This window comes from Carassius carassius, chromosome 27, assembly GCF_963082965.1.
Source record: "Carassius carassius chromosome 27, fCarCar2.1, whole genome shotgun sequence".
NCBI classification, from domain to species: Eukaryota; Metazoa; Chordata; class Actinopteri; order Cypriniformes; family Cyprinidae; genus Carassius; species Carassius carassius.
In genome coordinates this window covers 10,722,310-10,743,913 of record NC_081781.1, presented here as the reverse complement: position 1 = coordinate 10,743,913, position 21,604 = coordinate 10,722,310, and the positions used below count along the sequence as shown (strand labels likewise).

At 37.2% G+C, this 21,604-nt stretch overlaps 2 protein-coding genes and 1 long non-coding RNA gene across 11 annotated transcripts in view; all 3 read right to left on the bottom strand.

The window, feature by feature from the left end:
• The window catches only part of sash1a (SAM and SH3 domain containing 1a), a 275,012-nt gene extending 267,567 nt beyond the window's left edge, over nucleotides 1-7,445 (bottom strand). For 3 of the 7 annotated variants that reach the window (XM_059512644.1, XM_059512645.1, XM_059512647.1), the window contains exon 1: nucleotides 6,080-7,445. In XM_059512644.1, the coding sequence (XP_059368627.1) occupies nucleotides 6,080-6,574 (495 nt within the window). In that variant the 5' untranslated portion in view covers nucleotides 6,575-7,445. The remainder of the gene's footprint in view (nucleotides 1-6,079) is intronic. The other 4 variants (XM_059512649.1, XM_059512650.1, XM_059512646.1 and 1 more) reach the window with 3 other exon arrangements.
• A 1,181-nt stretch (nucleotides 7,446-8,626) lies between these two features.
• LOC132106702 (uncharacterized) lies at nucleotides 8,627-11,155 on the bottom strand. The gene is made up of 2 exons (XR_009424186.1): nucleotides 10,472-11,155; nucleotides 8,627-10,438 (listed from the first exon to the last, which is right to left on the bottom strand). It is a non-coding gene; the product is annotated as an uncharacterized LOC132106702 (long non-coding RNA).
• Nucleotides 11,156-11,483: 328 nt separating this feature from the next.
• The window catches only part of stxbp5a (syntaxin binding protein 5a (tomosyn)), a 70,511-nt gene continuing 60,390 nt past the window's right edge, over nucleotides 11,484-21,604 (bottom strand). The window contains exons 20-27 of one of the 3 annotated variants that reach the window (XM_059512622.1): nucleotides 19,833-19,880; nucleotides 18,372-18,428; nucleotides 15,891-16,166; nucleotides 14,755-15,124; nucleotides 13,907-14,072; nucleotides 13,710-13,821; nucleotides 12,158-12,378; nucleotides 11,484-12,019 (exon numbers count right to left, since the gene is read on the bottom strand). In XM_059512622.1, the coding sequence (XP_059368605.1) occupies nucleotides 11,978-12,019; nucleotides 12,158-12,378; nucleotides 13,710-13,821; nucleotides 13,907-14,072; nucleotides 14,755-15,124; nucleotides 15,891-16,166; nucleotides 18,372-18,428; nucleotides 19,833-19,880 (1,292 nt within the window). In that variant the 3' untranslated portion in view covers nucleotides 11,484-11,977. The remainder of the gene's footprint in view (nucleotides 12,020-12,157; nucleotides 12,379-13,709; nucleotides 13,822-13,906; nucleotides 14,073-14,754; nucleotides 15,125-15,890; nucleotides 16,167-18,371; nucleotides 18,429-19,832; nucleotides 19,881-21,604) is intronic. The other 2 variants (XM_059512623.1, XM_059512624.1) reach the window with 2 other exon arrangements.

Sequence of the window (21,604 nt, the reverse complement as noted above, 5' to 3'; positions counted from 1 at the left end):
GCGATCGCCCGTAAACGGTCCCTTCCCCATGGGTGATTTTTATGATTTTTAGTCTTTTCCCATAGCTGTGAAATATAGGAATCTGCCCAAATGCCCAAATTTTGATTTCAATGGCTAAGTTAGCAAATGTGGTGAACAACACTTTCTGATAAGGCAACTCCAACTACGGGAGCCTGTTAACTCAAAAGGCGCAGTGCTTTCTGCAAATTGGGTCATATCGAGGTCGGATCGTATTCACACCTTAAAACGAACAGAACCAGAGTTCGTTTGGAACTGAACCAAGACCACCTCTTCAGCTGGGTCTCGGTTCGGTTGTTTGGTGTGCACCAGAGTGCGACTGCTTTATTCACCTGCCAAAAAGATCCACACCAAAAGGGGGAAATGAACCAGAGTTTGTTTCAATCAAACCAAATAAGACAGGTGAGAATACACCCTAAATGACTGTTTGAAACAAAGTAGTGCAGCTGCTTTGTTTACAGGGGTTATCAGGGTGATGGGTGCATTTCTGCCTCAGTCACCACCCTCTAGTGCTGAATGCGCTCTTTCATTCAGCACGTCTCGTTCACTTCTTCCACCTTCTCATCTGTGCTATTTACATTAAATTGTCGTCTTTATAAAGTTCAATAATCATACAAGGATGCATCACTGTTTTTTCCATGAATTTAAGAAATTAATACATTTGTTATAGGCTAAATCGCATAAGTGAAGATGTTTAATACATTTTATTCACACTTATACTCCTAAATAAATTTTCCAGTTCACACACACATCTCTGTTTAGTTGCAAATGCGAGTGAAATGCTCACTGTCAAGCCCTGATCAGTAAAACTGATAAGACGTCATTAAATAAATAAACCTCTTCTGTAGTGAAGGAAAGCATTATGGGTATTTATTGCTCCCCTAAGGTCATTTGTGGCATCATGAAAAGGATTATGGTCTGGCGTGTGAGGGGACAACATTCCACAGCCTGTCAAAGGATCTATTAAGAGCTGCTAGCAGACAGTTTTCAAAGATCAGCTATAAACAAAACGACCACTACTGCACAAGCTATAAAATTACTGTTATGTATTTGTGGATAAACAGTCCAATGGGAGGTGAGGAAAGCTAATGCAGAGTTTCGATGGAATAATTTACAGAAGATTATCAGAAAACCACAGATTTTTCATCAAGGATAAGTAAATCCTTTGCACTACAACATGTATTTCAGACACAAAACAGTTTCCCACAATCCGCTTCACGATTACCATGTACAGTAGCAAAGCACTCATGAGGTTGATATGAACTTGAAAAGCCATCAAGCCAATACTCAGCCAATAATCAGACATGAGTGTTCCACCCTATGGCGAAATCCATCTTGAGAGGAACACAAATAGATCACCGTTTAAGTTAATTTAGCCTACTGAAACCTCTCAGGAGCATTATACAGATCTACCACAGCAATGAAGCTTTGACATAAAACATCAGCACTACATGCTTTTCAACTCAATCAGATGGAAACTAAAAACATCAAGGCCCGTTCACACCTAGAACGATAACTATAAAGATAACTATAAAGATAACGATATTAGCGTCCACACCAGCGAACGATATTGTCCATGTATTCTAAGCGGACGCGCGTCTGCTGCTTTAAATTCTCAAGCTCATTACAGCAGGATTGATTCTGATTGGTTGGCAATGTTTTGATCGTTCATCAAAAAAAAAAATCGTTCTGAAAGTGATTCCAACGATATCATTTCTCTGTGACTTTATCGTTATAGTTGTGGTGTAGACTCCGCTATTCTTTAATATTGAGAACGATTTTTAAAACTATATCTTTATCGTTATCTTTATAGTTATCGTGCTTGGTGTGAACGGGCCTTTACAATTACTTCCCTAATTTAACACTGTAATATATTGTCGTCTCATAAATCAACTGTGCTGTTCAAGCATACGTTCATTGAGTGCCTGAGGGACCATATGCTGTGAGCTTATTTCAAAGTAAAGAGACACATAGAAGGAACTTTCTGAATAGACTGAATCAAATGAGCCTTTTACTTGGGTTGACTTGTGAGGATCAGAATCTTGCTAAAATTAGAAGACAATCTACAGTGAACCCAAACAAGCACAATGATGTTGTTACAGTAACTGCTCTCTGGAGGGAAACATCACCAATGAATAAGGACACTTTTGGTCTGTTTCTTTAAAAACTTTCTCCAAACCTAAAACTACACTACTTCAACAAAAGTGAAAATTGAGTGATCCATGTATGGGATAGTCAGCATGCCTTACCACTAGATGGCAACAGCGAACCATAAAAAGCAATGCAAACTGGTGTGAACAATGCTGAATGTTGAAAAGTTGGCTGAACTTCTGATGCATATGGCAGACAAAATTGATAACACTTCAGGAGTATCGAAGTCGCCATCTAATTGCTCAAATTATACTTAGGGTGATATGCGCTGTTCAGCCAGGATTTTAATATTGCCTAAAATATCCAGGTTTTGGCTATTTGCACTGTGCAGGTTGATCGTTGTGTAACTAGGCATGGGCAGATTACCGGTTTCAAGGTATACCGCGGTTTGAAAATGTTACGGTTTCAAAACCACTAATATTTTCCATTATACCGTTCCTGCGGTATGCACTGTTTTCCATGTCTCCTCAATGACTGAAAGAGTATGAGTCCCTCAGGCTGAGTGCAGTGTCGAGAGTAACACTGACCCCTCCTCCTCCTGTTATTGCAAGCGAGCGGTCAGTCATGTGTGTGTAGGATGACCGAACTTAAGGCTCATGTACACTTCACATTCAGTGTTCCTTTCCGTCTCGCACACAGCTACGTCCCCACAGCTTTCAAAAGTATACTCAACCGCAGATGAGCACAGACAGATCAGCTCATATGTGCAGTACCACGGGGTGCGCGGCTATGCGCGAGCCTTCTTGATGATGAAAATAACATAATCCCGACGGTGCGCGGACGGACGAAGAATACTTTGGCCTTTGCCTTATTTCAAACTCTCTGTTCTGGATGTGCACACTTTCATTTATGTGATAATATGAAGTATGTTAACGGCTGTTAACACAGGCCAGAGACACTGATGACGGACACACAGAAAAATACTGTAGCAGGCAGATCACTCATTGTTCATGATGCACGAACTATTGGAAGAAAATCCTCAATATTGATTTGGGGGTTTATATGAATGTGTTTCTGAGGGGAGCTGACTGTCTTCTGAAAAGTTTACGTGGTATAATTTTACAAAGCTTGTCAGAACATTGTGTTTTAGCTACAAAAAAGGGTTATTATTAAATCAAATTATTTGTATGATTATTGATATGTATGATAAATGATATGAAATTATATAAATATGAATTATATAACTAAAATTAATTAATTAACTTATTACAGATTTAGATTAAATAAAGATGTCAGTCTTTAATTTTTTTTAGGAAACAAATCAAAGAAAATTTTTTTTTTTACTGTTTATAATATTCTGCATGTTGCTAAAAAACTAATTATATTGTGACCAGCGGAGAAAAAAAAAAGGATTGAATTCTATTTATAATATTTGTATATATATTTTTAACCCAGTCATTTAAAAATAACACTTTTCAGAGCTGTAACAACAATACCGTGATACCGTGACATTTTTGCTTAAGGTCGTCATACCGTCAAAATCTCATACCGGCCCATGCCTATGTGTAACATTCATGAAAACTATAAAGAGCAGAGCAGACGACTTCTTATGCTTTCGAATCGCTTTCACGTGTTTGTTCATTCGTTTGACTTGAAGCACTGTGGCGCACTTTGTTTTTTTTTGGATTTGTGCGCAGCGACGCTTCAAGTCAACCGAAACGAACAAACACTTGCTCATATTTGCATTGCTTTGATCGTTCCCTCTAGATCTCACCTTCTCACAGGCAGCCCCACGATTGATCGATTATGTACAATACCTGCATGTTATTGGTCAAACTGCTCTGGATGTTTTAGGCATTCTTAAAATCCTGGCTTGGACATGTCCCGTATGAACGGCGCATATGGTCACCCTAATTATACTGGATATCCGCAAGACGTATCCATCACATTCTTTAAAGTTCCACCTGGAAAAGAAGATGCCATTACGCCAAACCCCCTCACGATAGAAGCAGTCATAAAAAGCACTTTTCAAAAGTATGTGAAATAGGGCTGGGCGATATATCTAACGATATGATCATGCGCATCTAGTCAGTAGATCTAATTCCGTGATTACCGCTAAATCATCATCACCTGCTTTCAAATGGAGCGGCATTTAATAGAGCCTTTGATGAATACGCAATATGAACGCGATATTGCGTAGCTTGTCAGTGATCTACGGCTCTGTCTATTAAATGCCGCTCCATTTGAAAGCAGGTGATGGCGATTTAGCGGTAATCACTGAGCCAGATTTACTGAGTAGATGTGCATGATCATATGTTAGATATATCGACCAAATGAGAAATATGTAAATTTTACAGAATAGACTCCTTAAAACACATCCAAGAGTTTTACACACTGGTTTGTTATTGTGGGGAAATTTTCACGCCCCTAAACATGACACAACACAAAGCAAAACATGACTGGTTGTTTTACCTGTCAGTCATATTGCCTCTTTGGCAGTCCTTGGCCTTTCAAAGCAGCCAAGGTTCTCAGACCTTCTGCTGTCAGTCTGAAGTTCTGGCAACACAAGACTGAACAATGTGGACTCATTTAAAGTTGTGGGAGACTTCTGATCAATTTATGAAGAGATCAATGATCATTTCATTAAATGAAAAAAATGGGCATCATAATTTCCCAAAAATAAAACACCATTTAATACTCCTTTCTTCTGAGAAACAAAGACACTGAAAACAGTCTCGTTTTTTTTGTCCATACAATGCAAGTCAATGGGGTCCAATGTTCTTTGGTCCTCCGCAATAGTCAAAATATCTTCTTGTAGTTCCACAGAAAAAAGAAAGCCATACAGACTTGGTACGACATGTGGGTGAGAAGTGAATGACAGACATTACATTTTTGGGTGAATAAACCCCTTTAAGGAAGTAAGATCTAACCTGTTTATGACTTCAAATATCCATATGATGTCATAGTTATTACTGTCTAGTCTTAAGGATAATCTAATCAGGATGTCCATCCATTCTGTGACCTCATAATAACTGATGTCATCATTCATGAACCAATCCAATTCTGATTCAAGATATTGAACCAAAGCAAACATTACCTTCTAAGTACAGATGGTTGAATGCAGCAAACTATCTGTACAGTCCTCAAAACAATGCACATCTCTAACAATCTATTCCAATAAGTGGATCAAGAGTTGAAGAATCACACCTCAAACAATTACAGCTACTAAGGCTGTACAGTTTTCTGGAAATTCATTGTCATTTTATTGTCCAGCTGCTGGGAACTATAAAAATCACAAGAAATATGCTTTTTTCCAAAGGGGAAACTGTGATGCACACTCAAACACCTATTTTTAAAGGCCAAGGATCATCGGAAAGCATTAAATCGTTGTAAATCTAAATCCCAATGATACCTCCAACAAATCCCACACATTAAATCTCTATGATAAAGTTTAACGAATACTCAATCTGAAACAGGGTCGCAACATTCACCCAACCTCTCTGAAGCTCTCTCTCCCTTTGATTCTGTATCCAACTTGAACTTCCAGCCTCAGTGCTCAAACACACACACAAAAAGGAAAAGGGTCAGGTTTGAATAATCCAATGTTGAATGTTGGATGTATGCAGTGTGAGGGCATTTCCTGCACAGGCCAATCGATTCTAGCTGGCCTACTGATCCCAGAAAACCATTAGAAACGCAGAGTGAGTCCAAAATCAGTCAGTAGGCTATTGATCATATTTTGGAAACCAGATTAAGGCAAAGTTCGAGTCATCAAACCTCCATATCCCTGCATCCAAGCCACACGGTCCTATACTGTTACCCTCTCCTTCTAATCACATAAATCCAAGGTTTTATCATTATACTGAGCTTGTGTTTCTAACTGAGGCTGTTTACAATCCAAATATCTGATTCAAGGGCAGGCCACGTGTTTTATAGCGACACGGGACAAAAGGTAAACACAGCTACTCACCTTATTAGAGTATGGCTGCTTGGCAAGGTTTATCCCGTCCCTAATGAGTTTATCCCTGATCATGATCTTCAGCTTCAGTTTTGGGTAGACTTCCAGCTCCTTGCGGTACCCCAGCGTCAGATTCCTGGACGCCCCCATGCTGCGCGCCGCTCTATCACTGCTCTGCTCAGTCCATGACCTGGAGCCCCGCAGCCTAGGCTCGCATTTCTCTGCCATGCGACTCCTGAATATAGGGGAGACCGGGGGCATCGGCTCCAGGGTGAAATAAAGCCCAGTGGCCGTCTCCTTATCGTGATCTTTTAACCTTTGTACGGCATCGTGAATCCGCTGGCGGTGGTGCGGAATGAACACACCGATGGCATCCAAGTCCGGGTCTCCAATTTGTTTGCAAACTTCCAAGTCGTCGTACCCGTTATCCACAAAAGCCTCGACATACTGACACAGCTGAAGGGTTTTCAGCCATTCATAGACGATGCTGGGTCCGCTGGTCATCATTTTGAACTGTGTTTAAGCGTAAAGGTGCGTTTACCTTTGTGAGCAGGTGACTGACAGCGCGTGTGCCTGCGGTTTACGTGAATATACCAGTCAATGTGTCATCTTCATTCAGCATTTCTCTCCACGTTTTGATAGCAGTGGATGTTTAGAAAATATCCACGAGCCCATAAATGTTAAACAGACGGTGCTGGGCACTTCAGCGTTTATTAATACTGACAAAGTCGAGACACTTCTACTTGGCATTGCCGTATACTCCACAACTACCGCCCCCCTCACCGTGTTTAAAGAGCCATTCACCGGTAATGGTTAGCGTCTAAAGTGGCTATACTGATAACCATCCACACTGACTACATTTTCCCCTCGTTTATTTAAACTGTTCGCGCAGTAGTGCCAAGAAGAAACGTCAATATTACGCACCGCGTGAATTTCCAATGCTCTTCTCCAGCGCTCTCACGAGACCGTCCTCCCTTCCCTTGTGTCTGTCAGTACGGCTTAAAGCCAACTCTTTTCCTCTCTGAAGACAAACGAAACCGCGTCTCTCCGGTTTGGAGACGAGCACATGTGGTTTCAGACTTCTTGCCACTATTTGCTGAGCAGCGTAATCGCGTTGGCGGCGAAAAAGATCGGTTTTCCTCAGCGAGGCGACGGTTGGTGAGCAGACACGGTTTGAATCTGGGCACGCGCTGTGAAAACTGTCAGTTTGTCAGAGTCTGGGGTAAATGAAACCCTGGCATGGCGCTTCTTAAAAATCCGAAACTTTGTGACTTTTAATTTTCGGCAAAGCCGAGGAAGGTAAATGTGGAGGTAACGGCAGGCTGCTGTCTGTCTGCTGTGTGTGCTGCGCAGGAGCGCGCGTCCCTTCTCTACTGCTGGAAGAGCATTTAAATCTGAAGCGCTGCTGCTCGCGCTTTTCACTTTATGCTACAGTCTTATGGTGCCCCCTGCCTTAAACTTGGGCAAAAATATATATTTTTGTTAGAAAAAAAAGTCAACGTTCACATCATAATAAGATTGTTAGTATTTTGCATGTTAAAAATAAAATTAGAAGAAAAACTTAAACTTTAAAAATGTTATTGTACAAACGGAAATAGGCTTACCAAGTTTAGGTTGAAGAACTAGAAGTACTAAACTTAAATGTAAAGTTAAATATAAATAACCTATTAAACATGACAAAAACACATAACAAAATTAGGCCTACTAAACTAAATAAAAATATATAATTTTAAGCTAATTCAACAGCCTAAATATATAAATGATACTAAATTGTCACGTTTTAATATGGTAGTTGACAATTGGAGAAAACATTCATATTCATAATCTTAAATTAAATTCAGGACACTCCTAGTCAAAAGGTGTCCCAATCGACCTGAATTCACCCCAATATGTTCATACAAATACAAAATGCATACTATTATAATTGTGTCCTCCTTTAAACTAAGAAATGGTTATGAAATTAGACCTGTTTTTTTTAACGCCTTCATCATGTAGTCTTTCAGCTGATCCAGAGTCGTGCCTCATTGCCGTTTGATCAACATTTTTCCTTGTCTTACTACCCCTCCTTGTGGTCTTTAGTAGTATAACAGCATCCTTATCATATCTTCTCATTGCTCTGAGATACTACTATATCAATATTGATCATAGTACACCTCCATGATTAATAAGGGTGAGATTAACAGAAGTGGGACAAATAAGTTCCCTTATGTTTCCCTTTATAAATCAGCAGACTGTAACAGTCATTAATAATTTAAATAATAATAAGGAGTCATCAAAGAAGGAGATGGGTATATAATTGTGACAATCATGTAATTTGCCAGACATGACATCATTGTAGTGGGTGTGGTTAGGCAACATCCAACCAATCACAGCCAACACACTGGCAAATAGGTATGCTCTTCCTAAAGTTCTTTATAAAGAATACAAATAAGATATTTAAATAAATAAATAAATCTTTTGTTCCCACTTTACGTGTAATAAAATGGGACAGTTCTACAAACTATTCGGATCAAGAACCGATTTTAAGAACTAGAACCATGAGCCAGACAACACAGGAAAGATTTTTAAATCATTTATTTTCCATTGCACAGTCATTTCTATCTACAGAAATTCTAAATTGTTTGTGGCAGCAGATAGTCATAAACATCCAATGTGAAATTTGCATAAAACTGTACAAGAAATTGGCTACAATGAGAAAATACTGCAACCCACTGATAACCGTTATATTCAGGACAGAAAATGAACGAGGCTCTTCTGCATGTTAAAAGTGTAATATTTCAGAATGTTCTGTCTGAGACAAATAAAACAATTCATTTAAAGTCAACATGAAACATTACAAAATGAATAAATAAAATTAAAGCCAAGAAAACAACAAGAACTTTTTTTCTCCTTAGTCATGAAAGATTACAAAGGGCAAACAACCAGGTTCACATTAAGAGTGAGTCTGAAACCTCTCTGAAATGGACATGTATGAACTGAAGTTGTGATCAATAAATTCTGCTGGAGTTTGAACACTTATTACTGACATTTACAGCATTACAGTTCAACACGGCTGATTGGATACTTTATCGATTGACAATGACAAAATAGCAACCTAGGACATCAAATATTTCCTGGAAATATCTCATGAGTACATGAGCCAACATCTTTGTAAAAGCAATTTTTGGTTTTGAATTGTATCAACCATGTCAGGGCCTAAAATGTATTTTCCAACACACATAATCAAATGGATGGCATTTTTTATAATGAACCACACTTACATGTGATAATTTCAAGGAAAAGCTCGCTCACTCACTCGTGTTGAATTCAAAAATCACCGTTGTGTCAGTGATAGCATGAACAAACAGATCACACAACAGAAAACAAAGATATGAAGACAAGTAACAGAGCGCAACGAGCTCAAACTACATCCTCCTCAAAGCATATATAAAAATAATTTTTTAATAATCGATGATTAAAAATATGACAAGGATATCTATTCAGGGAAATACAGTACTGCAGAGAAAAATACACATTGTACAAATATAATTGAATTAGTTAATCAGAAGAGATGACATACGAGCAAGATATTCAAAAACAAACCCGGTCTTCAGAAACACTATAACACCATGGCATGAAAACACATCTACAGAGAATATAGAGTCCAACACAGAGAAACATTTAGAGTCTGAGAGAGATTGGCTTTGTTTTGTTTTGTAATTCTTTTTTCCCCCTATTTTTCTTTGTTTGAAGTACGGCATACAAACACATGAAAGGCAGACTAGCACAGCGCCAAAAACATCAGAACAGTCCTCAACACTGAAACTGGTGAAATATGCAGTGGTACTCCAGACACAAACAGCTGTCGAACACAGTCAATGGAATACAGAACTCAATGAAAGAAAATCTTTGGCGTTTGAAAAGATATGGCAACTGTCTTGGGGTCAATTTATGCTCCCAGATTGTCTAACTACTTCTTTCATTCACAGAATGGCAAAAAACTTTGGGCAGAGAGGCAAGTGAACATCAGTATCTGGAACAACAATGGATCATGTGATGAATGCAACATATATAGCAGCATTTCTTGCAAACCACTAATAAATATAATGGCACTAAAATGTGGTTTCAAGGGAGAAATGGGACAAGAAAGACATTAGCCGTACAATTTTTATTTTTGTATTTAATTTTGCTAAATTCTAGTTTTCTGGTTTGGAATGTACACCTAACACTCATTGTAGTTGTTTTCACAGATGGAGATGATCTCGAAGTACGTTCTGTGCCACTGCATTACATATGAAGCACCAGTGTGAAACCAGATAGAAACATGTTATCCTGACATTCAGAACTACAATGAATATTGTTTCCAAGTCAAGTGGGTGAAAGCGTTCCACCCTACTTCACCCTTATAATCAAGTCTCAAGTCACCAAAGATTAGAGCTGGAAAACCGCTTCAAATTTCCAGGTATGAAAAGAGCCGTTTCCAAGAGTACAGTAAGTGCTTTTTATTTAACAAATGAAATGTGGACCTAAATATTTACTAAAGTACAATCTCTACATGTTCAACTGAAGCATCTATATTAAATCTATGCATTATGCAGGAATGAGAAAGTTGGTCTAATGGACCAAATCAAATCCCAGAGTCAACGTCGAAAAGACTGTGATGTCATTTTTGATATCACAACAGATGTTCTAGCTGTTGAGGTCTATATGGCTGTCTACCCAACAAAACATGGATAACTTTAAACCTAAAAGTTGCCTACTTTCTTTCACAATGCAGTCCAGACCAGATATATTCTGTGCGAAGTTTCATAGAAAGTTTAAACATCTGTATAATGTATCACATGAAAATACCATCTTTAAATCACTTATGGTTGTTTTATAAATAGTTATTTCATAATTCATTCATTTACCACATAGATCTGTCGTTTAATTCTCTGGATCATGTCAACTTAACATAAACCCTCTAGATGGTACTTCAATGTAAAGGATTATTGTAGTGATATTCACAATAATTCCATACAAATATCACCCAAAAAGCATTGTATATTTAATAAGACATACAGTTGATTTTGCAAATAATTTCTAGTTTTTTGCCAAATTAATAAAAATAAATAATCAAACGGTTATTAAAACAAAGGGGCAATTTAGAATTTTTTTTTTTACAGAAATATACTGAGTAATTTCTTGGAGAAGGGAGATGTTCTCTCTTCTTCTGAAAGGTTTGACTCCTCCGTGTTATGACATCATTTCCTGTGAACGGAGCTCTTTCCGTGCTTCACCTGGTGTCTTTGTATTTCAGTTTTCCTTGACAGTCAATAGCGAATATGGCATTTTTACAGAGATTTATATAGTATTATATATATATATATATATATATATATATATATACACACTGTATGTATATATATATATACTGTATGTATGTATATATATATATATATATATATATATATATATATATATATATATATATATATATGCTTTTTTTTATGATGTTTTTTGTTTTAGTTTTTGTATTTTTTGTTTAGTCTGTCTGTCTTTTTTGACGACTTACTGCTCTCCGATGAGGGAGGCAGGATGTGATTGCAAAAAACAACAGCACAAAAACAATTTAAAGACTGAGAGAAGAAATGGAATTCCAGGGCATGCAAAGCCCAGCCGCCATGAGAGGGGATTGGCGTTATTAAACAAACAAACAAAAACGGAAGAGTGGACGCCATCATGGTATGGTACTCCTCAGATTTGGGCCACTCTCAGTCTGTGCCGCAGTTCTGTAAGCAGACTGTATTTAATATTGTGCTAGGTAAGAGCAAGGGATCCCACTGGTCCAGCAGAGGAGAGATAAAGATGGGACTGAGAGAAGGATTACAGATGAACTAGGCTGTGTAGAAGAACTCCTGAGTCCCTTTGGGCTCCGCTGTTTTGCGGAAATCAGAACTGGTACCATTTTTTATCCTTACACTTTAGCATCATCTGCAAAAGGGAGTAAAAAGAAGATCAAAATTAGAGACACCAGCTGCACAATGATTATAATGCACATTAAATGAAATGTTTATCTATTTTTACGAAGTGATTCATCTGTTATTGGCATCAGCGGTGGTAATGCTGTACCTCATGAGCATGCTTGGAGAATGTGTCAGCGCTGGCCATCATGGCTGCCGTCCGCTCTTCCACCTCGCTCAGTTTTTGCCCTCTCTCGTCCAACGCTATCCGAGCTCGAGCGAGATCGCCCACAATGCCTGACGCTGCCCCCTTCATGCCTTCTATACCCCCAGGACCTGGAATGTGCTGAGCGAGACTGCGTGGTGCTTTTCCGGCTCCTGACTCGCCGACTGAAAAACAAATAGAGAAGCAGTGTGTGAAAAGAAGAGGAGGAAAGAATGCTGCAAATGAGTTGACATCACAACAGAGCACAAATAAGCTCTGGGTTACAACAACATAGTGACGATGACATTTTTAAGAACAGAACTTAGATGAACTTTAGATGGCAAAGAGGCACAGGAAACAGCTATGCAAGATGACTAGTTGTCACCAGTGTTATTTTTGCATTATATATATATAATTATATAAATACTTAGGACCATGTGTATATTAAAGTGTTAAAACATTTTTTTAAAATAAATCTAATAAATATGACAAAAGCACATAACAAAATATACAAGCACATAAAAAAAAAAAAAAAATATATATATATATATATATATATATAGTTATGTGCTTTTGGCATATTTATTAAAAAAATGTTTTTAACACTTTACTTAAAGCCTTTATGTGTAATTCATTATAAAAGTAGTTTTAATGCATTAATTATGCCTTGTAATGCACCTAATAAATGCACTGTACAATCTCAATTCATTGTTACACTACGCATTTTAAATCCAGTTATTGTAATTATTTACAACAAGATATTCCCTCCGGTTTAACAGACAAGGTTTAAACCTAATCCCAGACTAAAATCTAAGTCTGAACTGTTTCACTTGAAAGAAACATGCTCTGACTGATCTTAAAATATATAAGCATTAATTTATTATTTAAAAGTTTTAAATCAATTTATTTTTTAATTAACAAAAAGCATTTTTATATTTAAGCTAAAAAATAACAACATTAGTAATAGGTTTTTGTCAAAATTCTATCTCTATGTAGTTTCAAACACATAATTTTGTATGTTGGATTCAAATGCCTTATTCAAAACCATGTTATATCTGAATAATCTCTAAATTATTTAATATAATTATATTTTTGTAATAGGTGTTGGGTAAATAACTAAACACCACGCACAATAAAATACACTGGCATACGTGCCAATTATTTTATATTCTTTTTTCGTGAATCTCAGGTTGCCAGTGTCTTTTAGATGCTGTAGTTTTGTGTAATGTATTAATGATAACATTTTAACAATGATAATAGCAACAATTTTGGCTTTTCAATGGCAACATCTATTGTGACTGGGAAATAGTTTGTGCCTATTGAGAATCTGATTTAAAAAAATGAATCTACCCTGAAAAATATATTTACTGAAGTAAAAAGTGTGCCAGCTAGCTCCAGACTCCCCACATCTAAATGGTCATCTTTCAGTTTGTGTTCTACATTCCTACTATATCATTCTTGCACAGATATTTTAGGCATCTAAGGGTAAAATGCAGATAATGAAAATATAACTCACAGAGCTCTTCTCTGTCTAGAGACTGTGCTCCTCCTCCGAACAGACCCTTAAAGAATCCCCTGTTAGGAGCTTCAGGCGTCTCCACCGGAGTAAACAGCTCACCTAGCATCTCCTGTTACACAGTTAAATCGTCATCATCTTCAACATTGTTGTAAATACTGTGCAACAGAAGAGTCTAGAAGAACAGTTTTGCTCACCTGTAAGTTCTCGCAGACCTCCTGGCTGTAGGTGATCCTCTGGATCTCAGTAGGGGAAGTCAGGTACAAGGCCTGGCCGAGGTTGGTGAAGCAAAACGTTCTCGCTATCCGCATATCTGTCAGGGGTAGGTAATTTACATCCAGCAGTGGCCTCAACCCTGGCAGACTGAAACAGCATGACACAGTGAGACATTTCTTCAGCTCTGGGATTTCTCACCTCCTCTATTATTCAAGAGCTGCAATGCTGAGACTGTGGCAGTGCTGATTTTGTCCTTCAAAATGTGCCTTTAAATTACAGGAAACAAACATTAAAGACATTTGTAGATGATATCTGCAGTAATGCCCCCAAGGTCTTCATGTTTGATGGTTAACTTTGACCTTCCTACTGACAAATACACAGATGTTTGTCTGCCTTTCTGTCCTCTGAAGATTTATAAGCCAAAGCAATTCAGAGAGCAATACAGTGATTAGATCTGTGTTGCAGTAGCAACAGACCCCCTGGCTCTGACTTTGCTGAACAGTGGAGCAAGACGACAATATTGTCTACTAAAAATAGAATTATTTCCAAATTTACTGCATGTGTTACAGTATATCAGTATCAGGCAACAAACAATTCCTCACATCACTGAAACAATAACCTGGCAGTCTGCAGTTAAACAAAGCTTTAAAGGTTGACCGAGTTGGATTTTTTTTTTAGCATTCAATATACTGTATATGTCATTTACTTAAAATCAATTCTTTACAACTTTAAAATGACATTACAGTTGCTAGTGATTTTTTTATTTCTTTTAAATGAATGCATTTAAATCAACCCTGATCTGGCTTATGTTAAGGGCATCTTCTCTCACCTGAGGGTCATGATGTGTCCATTGGCACAGAAGCAGGCCACACAAATGCCAGTGTTTATCTGTACCACATCTGCCCGCAGCACAAAAGATGTTTCGGTGATGTTGTGTTTAAATACGCAGGTCTGAGAGGGCAGGGATATGACTTTGGCCTGTTTCTCAGAGCACAGCACAGCATATTGGTTTTCATTCATCTCCTGGGATGTGGATGGGGAGACAGACACCGGCCGTCTCTTACGGACCTTGTCCCGCTCCTCTCCGTTGGCCGGGGCATTGGGTTCATACCATGGCTCAAAAGCAGAAGGGAGGAGAGACCCTGTAGAATCTAGGAAAGCCATCCGGAGAATGCTGCCCTTCAACCTGACAAGAGTTCCTGTACAGAGAGGGTTGAGATGTCAGAGTCAAACAAATTAGCCTTCAAATTAAAGGAATAGTTGATCCAAAGAAAATTTCAACCAAGATGTAGATGACTTTGTTTCTTCATTAGAACAGATTTAGAGAAATTTAGCATTACATCACTTTCTCACCAATGAATCTTCTGCAGTGAATGGCTGCTGTCAGAATGAGAATTCAAACAGATGATAAAACCATCACAATAATCCACAAGTCCATAATTAAAGTGCTTTCACTTTAAACCTTTGCTTCTGGCCAAAAAATTAGTCCATAGACCATAACTCTTCCTCCAGAGAAAAGGTCATCTCATCTGAATCAGGAGAGAAATATCCACAGATCAAGAAGTGAAAACAGTTGTACACAAATAAGTCAACTGATTTTGGTGTGCGAAGACAACAGAGGATGGACTTTTTTCCTTTTTTTTACATTATGCTTGTGCTTGAAGTGCCAGTTTATTTATTACAAACACACACCTTTTTGCTTTATAAGGCATTAACTGATGGACTGGAGTTGTGTGATTACTTGTAGATTATTGTGAGGTTTTTATAAACTGTCTGGAATCTCATTCTGACGGCACCCATTCACTGCAGAGCATCCATTGATGAGCAAGCAATGTACAGTAATGCTAAATTTCTCCAAACCTGTTTTGATGAAGGAATAAACTCATCTATATCTTGGGCTACATTTCCAGTAATTTTTTATTTATGGATGAACATTTCCTTTAAACCTCTAATTTGCTAACTTACCACAAGGGGAGACAATGACTGGTTGCAGAAGCCTCTGCTCTCCAGCAGGGGGCATGTTGAGGGAAATTGCCAGGACTGTGCCCAAGGACGTGCCAACCCACAGACTAGGTGTAAGTCCGCCATCTGCTTTACGGTTGTATGTCTCACAGAAATAGAAAGATGTGACGGCCTCTCGTGCTTCCTTGTCAATACTAGTCACACTGGAGCTCCGTGAGCGGCTGAAGGAGTTGTCCCTGTTGTCTAGGGGTATAGAACCCCGCGGGGGACATACAGAGAGTAGGACAGTAGAAAGAAAAACACAAAAAAGTAAAGCCCCCACTCTGAGATGACAACCAACAGATTAACAGATTGACAGATTACATTCAGCCTCTTCGTCTTGAGCAGAATAAAGATCTAAATATGCACTTTGTGATCGTGGTTTATGCACAAGTTAAAACAATATCCTTCAGTGGTGAGAAAATGACCTTTGATGTGGGAAATGAGGCTCTCCAGTGTGATGGAAATAAATGGTATTCCCAAGATTGGAATGACCAGATGTCCTATTTTCCTGGAACACTTACATATTTTAGACCCTTTTACCCAACCTAATTTATTTGAATATTGGACCATCTTCTAAAATAAATTAGAAGACTATCTTCTAAAGTAAATTAGAAGACCATCTTTAAAATAAATCTGACTCTGTAATTGTTAAAGGGGTCTGAAAATGGGACTATTCTGGGAAAAACTAGATGTCTGGTCATCCTATCCAAGGTGTGTACAGTCTAGAAATTAAATACAAACAAATAAATAAAAATAATGGAAGAATGTGACAGAGAATGAAATTGTAGTGTCCATTATTATGACATAATATGTGACAGAGAATGAAATTGTAGTGTCCATTATTATGACATAATATGTGACTGTGGACCACAAAACCAGCTTTCCATTGATGTATGGTTTGTTAGGATAGGACAATATTTGGCAGAGATACAACTATTTGATAATCTGAAATCTGAGGGTGCAAAAAAAATCAAAATGCTGAGAAAATCGCCTTTAAAGTTGTCCAAATAAAGTTCTTAGCGATGCATATTACTAATCAAAAATTAAGTTTTAATATATTTAAAGTAGGAAATTTACAAAATATCTTCATGGAAAATGATCTTTACTTAATATCCTAATGATTTTTGGCATAGAGAAAAAAATGTATAATTTTGACACATACAATGATTTATTTGGCTATTGCTACAAATATACCCCAGTGACTTAAGACTGGATTTGTGGTCCAGGGTCACAAATCCTACTCATTTATAACCTATGCTAATGTTCAAAATTTTCACATTTAAGTTTGTGTCTTAAGCTAAACATGGCTCCAAAAATACAGCTAAATTTTAAATAAAGTTTTATTGTGAAATACTGTTACAATTTTAAAAAGTATGTTTTCTATTTTAATAATTTAAAATTTACTTTACTGTTTTTCTGTGATGTAAGCTGAATTTTAAGCAGCTATTACGTCAGTCTTCAATGAGTTGCTGTCCAATTTTAAATTTGCCTGTTTTAATATAGTATATAGTATAAAGCTTCCATAAAGAGGCACTTAAGGATAATTACATTTTAAAAGAGACATTGTATAATTGTACCGTCTACACAAACAATTTTGTGCTTGGACCCCAATTATGGATATATTTCTTAATATTATCAGTGCTGAAGAAAGTTGTTCTGCTTAATATTTTTGTGAAAACTATCATTATAAATGTCATTTTTGATCAATTAAATGCATCCTTGACGAAAAATTTTTTTTAGAAAGAAAATAAATTAATGATCCCAAACATTTGAACAATTGTATACATTTAAGGTTTCCTTATTCAAAACAATTAACTGATATCCTGTAGAAGTTTATATATGACATTGATATGCGAGGGGAAAATCTTTACAATCTTTTTTTTTTTTTACATAAAACTACTCCTCTATTTTCCATTTCAAATCAGTGCAATTCCAGAAAAGTACTCCTTAAGGGAATTCCCTTAAAAACACTCCTGCTGGAAAGTGATGACCAAACTGAATTTTATACTGAATTGATATACCAGCAAATGCTGAACTGGCAAATGCTGACTTGTTTTATTCAGGATAAAAGTTAGAAAGACTGACAGAGGACCATGACTACATGAAAATGAAGCAGTGGTTTTGCCCATGCTTACATGTACCATTTATGGAAACACTCAAAAACACTCCTTTTGATAAACCAGACATGACCCATATGTATGTCAGACCCACAAATCAATACAAAAGAAAATCAGCTTCAAATGGACCTTTTCTTTCATAACACATTTCAATCCCAGAAACTCAGTATAAACTCTGAAAGTTCGGCAATTCTGAAGCAACCATATTCTTGGGCTAACTGACATGTGATGTTCAAAGCTAATGAGCATGTGCACTCTCCAGTTTCTGATAATGTGCTGATGGACTCCACATTCAAAAGCTGTGTAGCATGAACACAAAGTCGAGGCTTACCCAAGTCTGGCTTTAGCTCAGTAGGCAAGCTTAATTTCCGTGACATCTTTGCTGGAAAAAAGAGAACACCTCTCTTTACAAACACATTGAAGCCTCAGTAAAAGCCATGCAATTCTTGAACTGGTTGTGCTGGAGAAAACACCAAGACAACATAGCTAAAGGGTTTTTTAACCATCCTGAGGGACACAAATGCTTCAAACAGGACAAAGGAGACACTGCAATATTTTTCAGCGAGTCGGAGACAAACATGCTGCTGGACAAACAGTACTGGGATGTAAATGGGTGTAATTTGGTCACACAAAGCCCTGAAAGGAAAAGAATTAACATCAGAACAGACAAAACAATCATTCACAGCAGCCCATGCCACAAGCATGCACCACATAGGAGAATACAAACTAGACATTATGGCTTATATGGATGAGTTCGTACATTTTGTATAATATATGTATACCCTTGCCGCTTAGGCATACTGTATGTTGACTTATCTATTATCTTTCATAAATAAACTAGCAGAGAACATGTGACCTTGTTTTGTCAGCAAAATATCGAAACATTCTTAAAGCAAGATAAATTTAAATTCTTGAGAGACAAAACTGAATAAGAACATTTTGTTTGTATTTTAATACTATTTTCCCGTCTACATTACATTTTTAGATACATTTTTATTAGATTTTTTTTTACAATGTTTATGTTCATTGATTAACTGAATACCAATTAAATTAATGATAGCACTATTTAGATTATAATATTTTTGTTTTATATAATATATGCTTCTCAATTAAATTCATTTATTTCCTTATTAATATCTTAATATCTTAATATCTTTTCCAAAGATATTTTAAGTGGACAAAATAATGATTTAAAGTGTTTCTTGTTTTGTTTTGTTTTTCAGTGGTAATGAGCTCAGCAGTCAAAAAAAAAAAACAACAACAAAAAATTCATTAAGAGAGCAATAAAACAAAAACAGCCTTCACAGCTTTATATAAGAAGTCTATATAAGAACAACTAAAGAAACCTAAATGGACAATACCTAAACCTATATGTTCCGTTTCCTAATAGTACTCCACAAAAGCATACATAAGTAAATACCACTGCTGGATGCAATCCATCTAAATAAATGTGTATTGTTCAAAATCCTGTGCAGAGATGTACGGACACAAAGAGACATGAAGTACAGGAAGATGAGAAACCCAAAACCTTCATTCCTACAGACAGACAATTTCAGGACGTAGCCATCGGTGTGGCAAAAGAGAAACGCCTCAAGCAAATCACCACAAGCACATTTCACCATGTTCCATGCGTGCTACATATACGTAGCATGCAGTGGGAATTTCCATCAGGGTTTTTCAAGTAACTATTCTGAGAACAGCTGTTTCCTCTGTTTTGTTCATACATACAGACAGTGTGGCTGAACAAAACCAGTGGAACCTCTTCTACACCGTCATCCAACCTTACCTCCTCTCCCTCCTCCATTGTAGAATTGCTGATGGTTTGACATAAAGACTTTTTGGGAGGAAGTAAAGCAAATGAGCAGTTAGAGATATTTATGTTTTTTGCGAGCAACATACAGCGCAACGTGAAAGATTATGTATCGACCCGGGTTGTTTTGTTTGTTATGCGTTTGGTTTGGGTTTCTTTGGCAGTTGCAATCATTTGTTCTGTATCTGCCCATGTCATGGTGTTACTGCTAGTGTATGCTGCTATTTGCACAATAATTACAGCGACCTTCAGTCAATATTTGATCAAACCACTTGCTGAGAGAACGGCTGCAGAGGTCTGTGCTCCAACTGGAAATACATTCTCATTCTGCTCTGACCTTTCGGAGCAAATCTTATCTCTATTTTGAGATCTGCCCCGGTCTCCGAGTGTGAATGTCACGCTCTTTCTAGAAGGAGTTTTTTTGGTTGTATTCAGCTTATCAAGCCACCTTCAGCTGCACTAAATGAACTAAAGAAAGAGAATGCAAATGCTTTAAGATTACCTTGTCCTATCTGTGTTTTAACCTTGAATATTTTAGCATTTTAAATATGAGTTCTATCCACAAAAACAATGCAAATTTGAATAATGATGGCTAAATAATCTTCTTTTTTCCCACCCCAGAGGAAGACGTGATATTATAGCAAAGGTTAAGAATCTGGAGGAAAAAAAAAAGCATCCCTGGGAAAGTGTTATTTGCATAACATGAATCTAAAACATAAAAGTAAAACCGTTATGTGACACATCTGGGATTAAATATTTGGTTACACAATTCAGTGACAGTCTCTGAAAGCAATCAATCCCTTATTAACCACAGTCTAAAAGAACTCTCAACTAAGAGTGCTGTGTTTTACAGTGCATTTACAAGCTTTGGTTGTCTAGTAAATTTAGATTTAATGTGTCCTTTTCGCCCACAAAAACAACTGAGTCTTGCTCAGAGTCTAAGCAGCTGCTACATTTTCGACTCTTTTGCACATATCATTTCAGAAACCACTTCCTAACAATTCATCCAGTGTGGTCTTTATGATTGCTGTGGATATTTACTTTAGCAGATACTTTGAAACAGAGACAGTTTTGCTGAAGGGCACAATGGTGCTGCTCCTCAGGTCATGAATCACCCCTTCAGGGGTTTGAACCTATGACTTGCTTCTAGCCCAGATGTTTAACCGCTATTCTCCCATCAGGCGCGAGCAACCTGTCACGATGTCAGTCACCATTACCATTCATCACACTGCCAGCCTTCATCAGTCATCTGTGGCCTTTGTGAACTTTTGTTCTCCTCCACAGACACATGCATAAAGTTTTAGGATGTTACTGAGAGAATGACAAAATAAATCCACACATGTGTATACATGATTTTTGATTAATTAGTGATGAATCTTAAAGGAAACACTCAAAAAATCATTATGTACTCACCCTCATGTTGTAAACATAATACAGGCTGGTTTTGTGAAATGGATCAATTAAGTTAATGAAAACTCAAGATTTTCAGTAAATAATTTCAATGTTGGTTTGAGCCCCACACAAAACTAATGTAAGGGTTCAGAAAACCTGACCTACTGTACACTGTTCAAAAGGTTAAAGGGTCCGTTTTATTATTTAAAAATATCTCAAATATTTTTAAAGAAGTCTCCGCATGGCTGTATTTATTTGATAAAAAAATAAAACAGTTTCACAATAATTTTTTGAAATATTGTTTACATTTAAAATAACTGTTTTCTATTTTAACATATTTAAAAATGCAATTACTG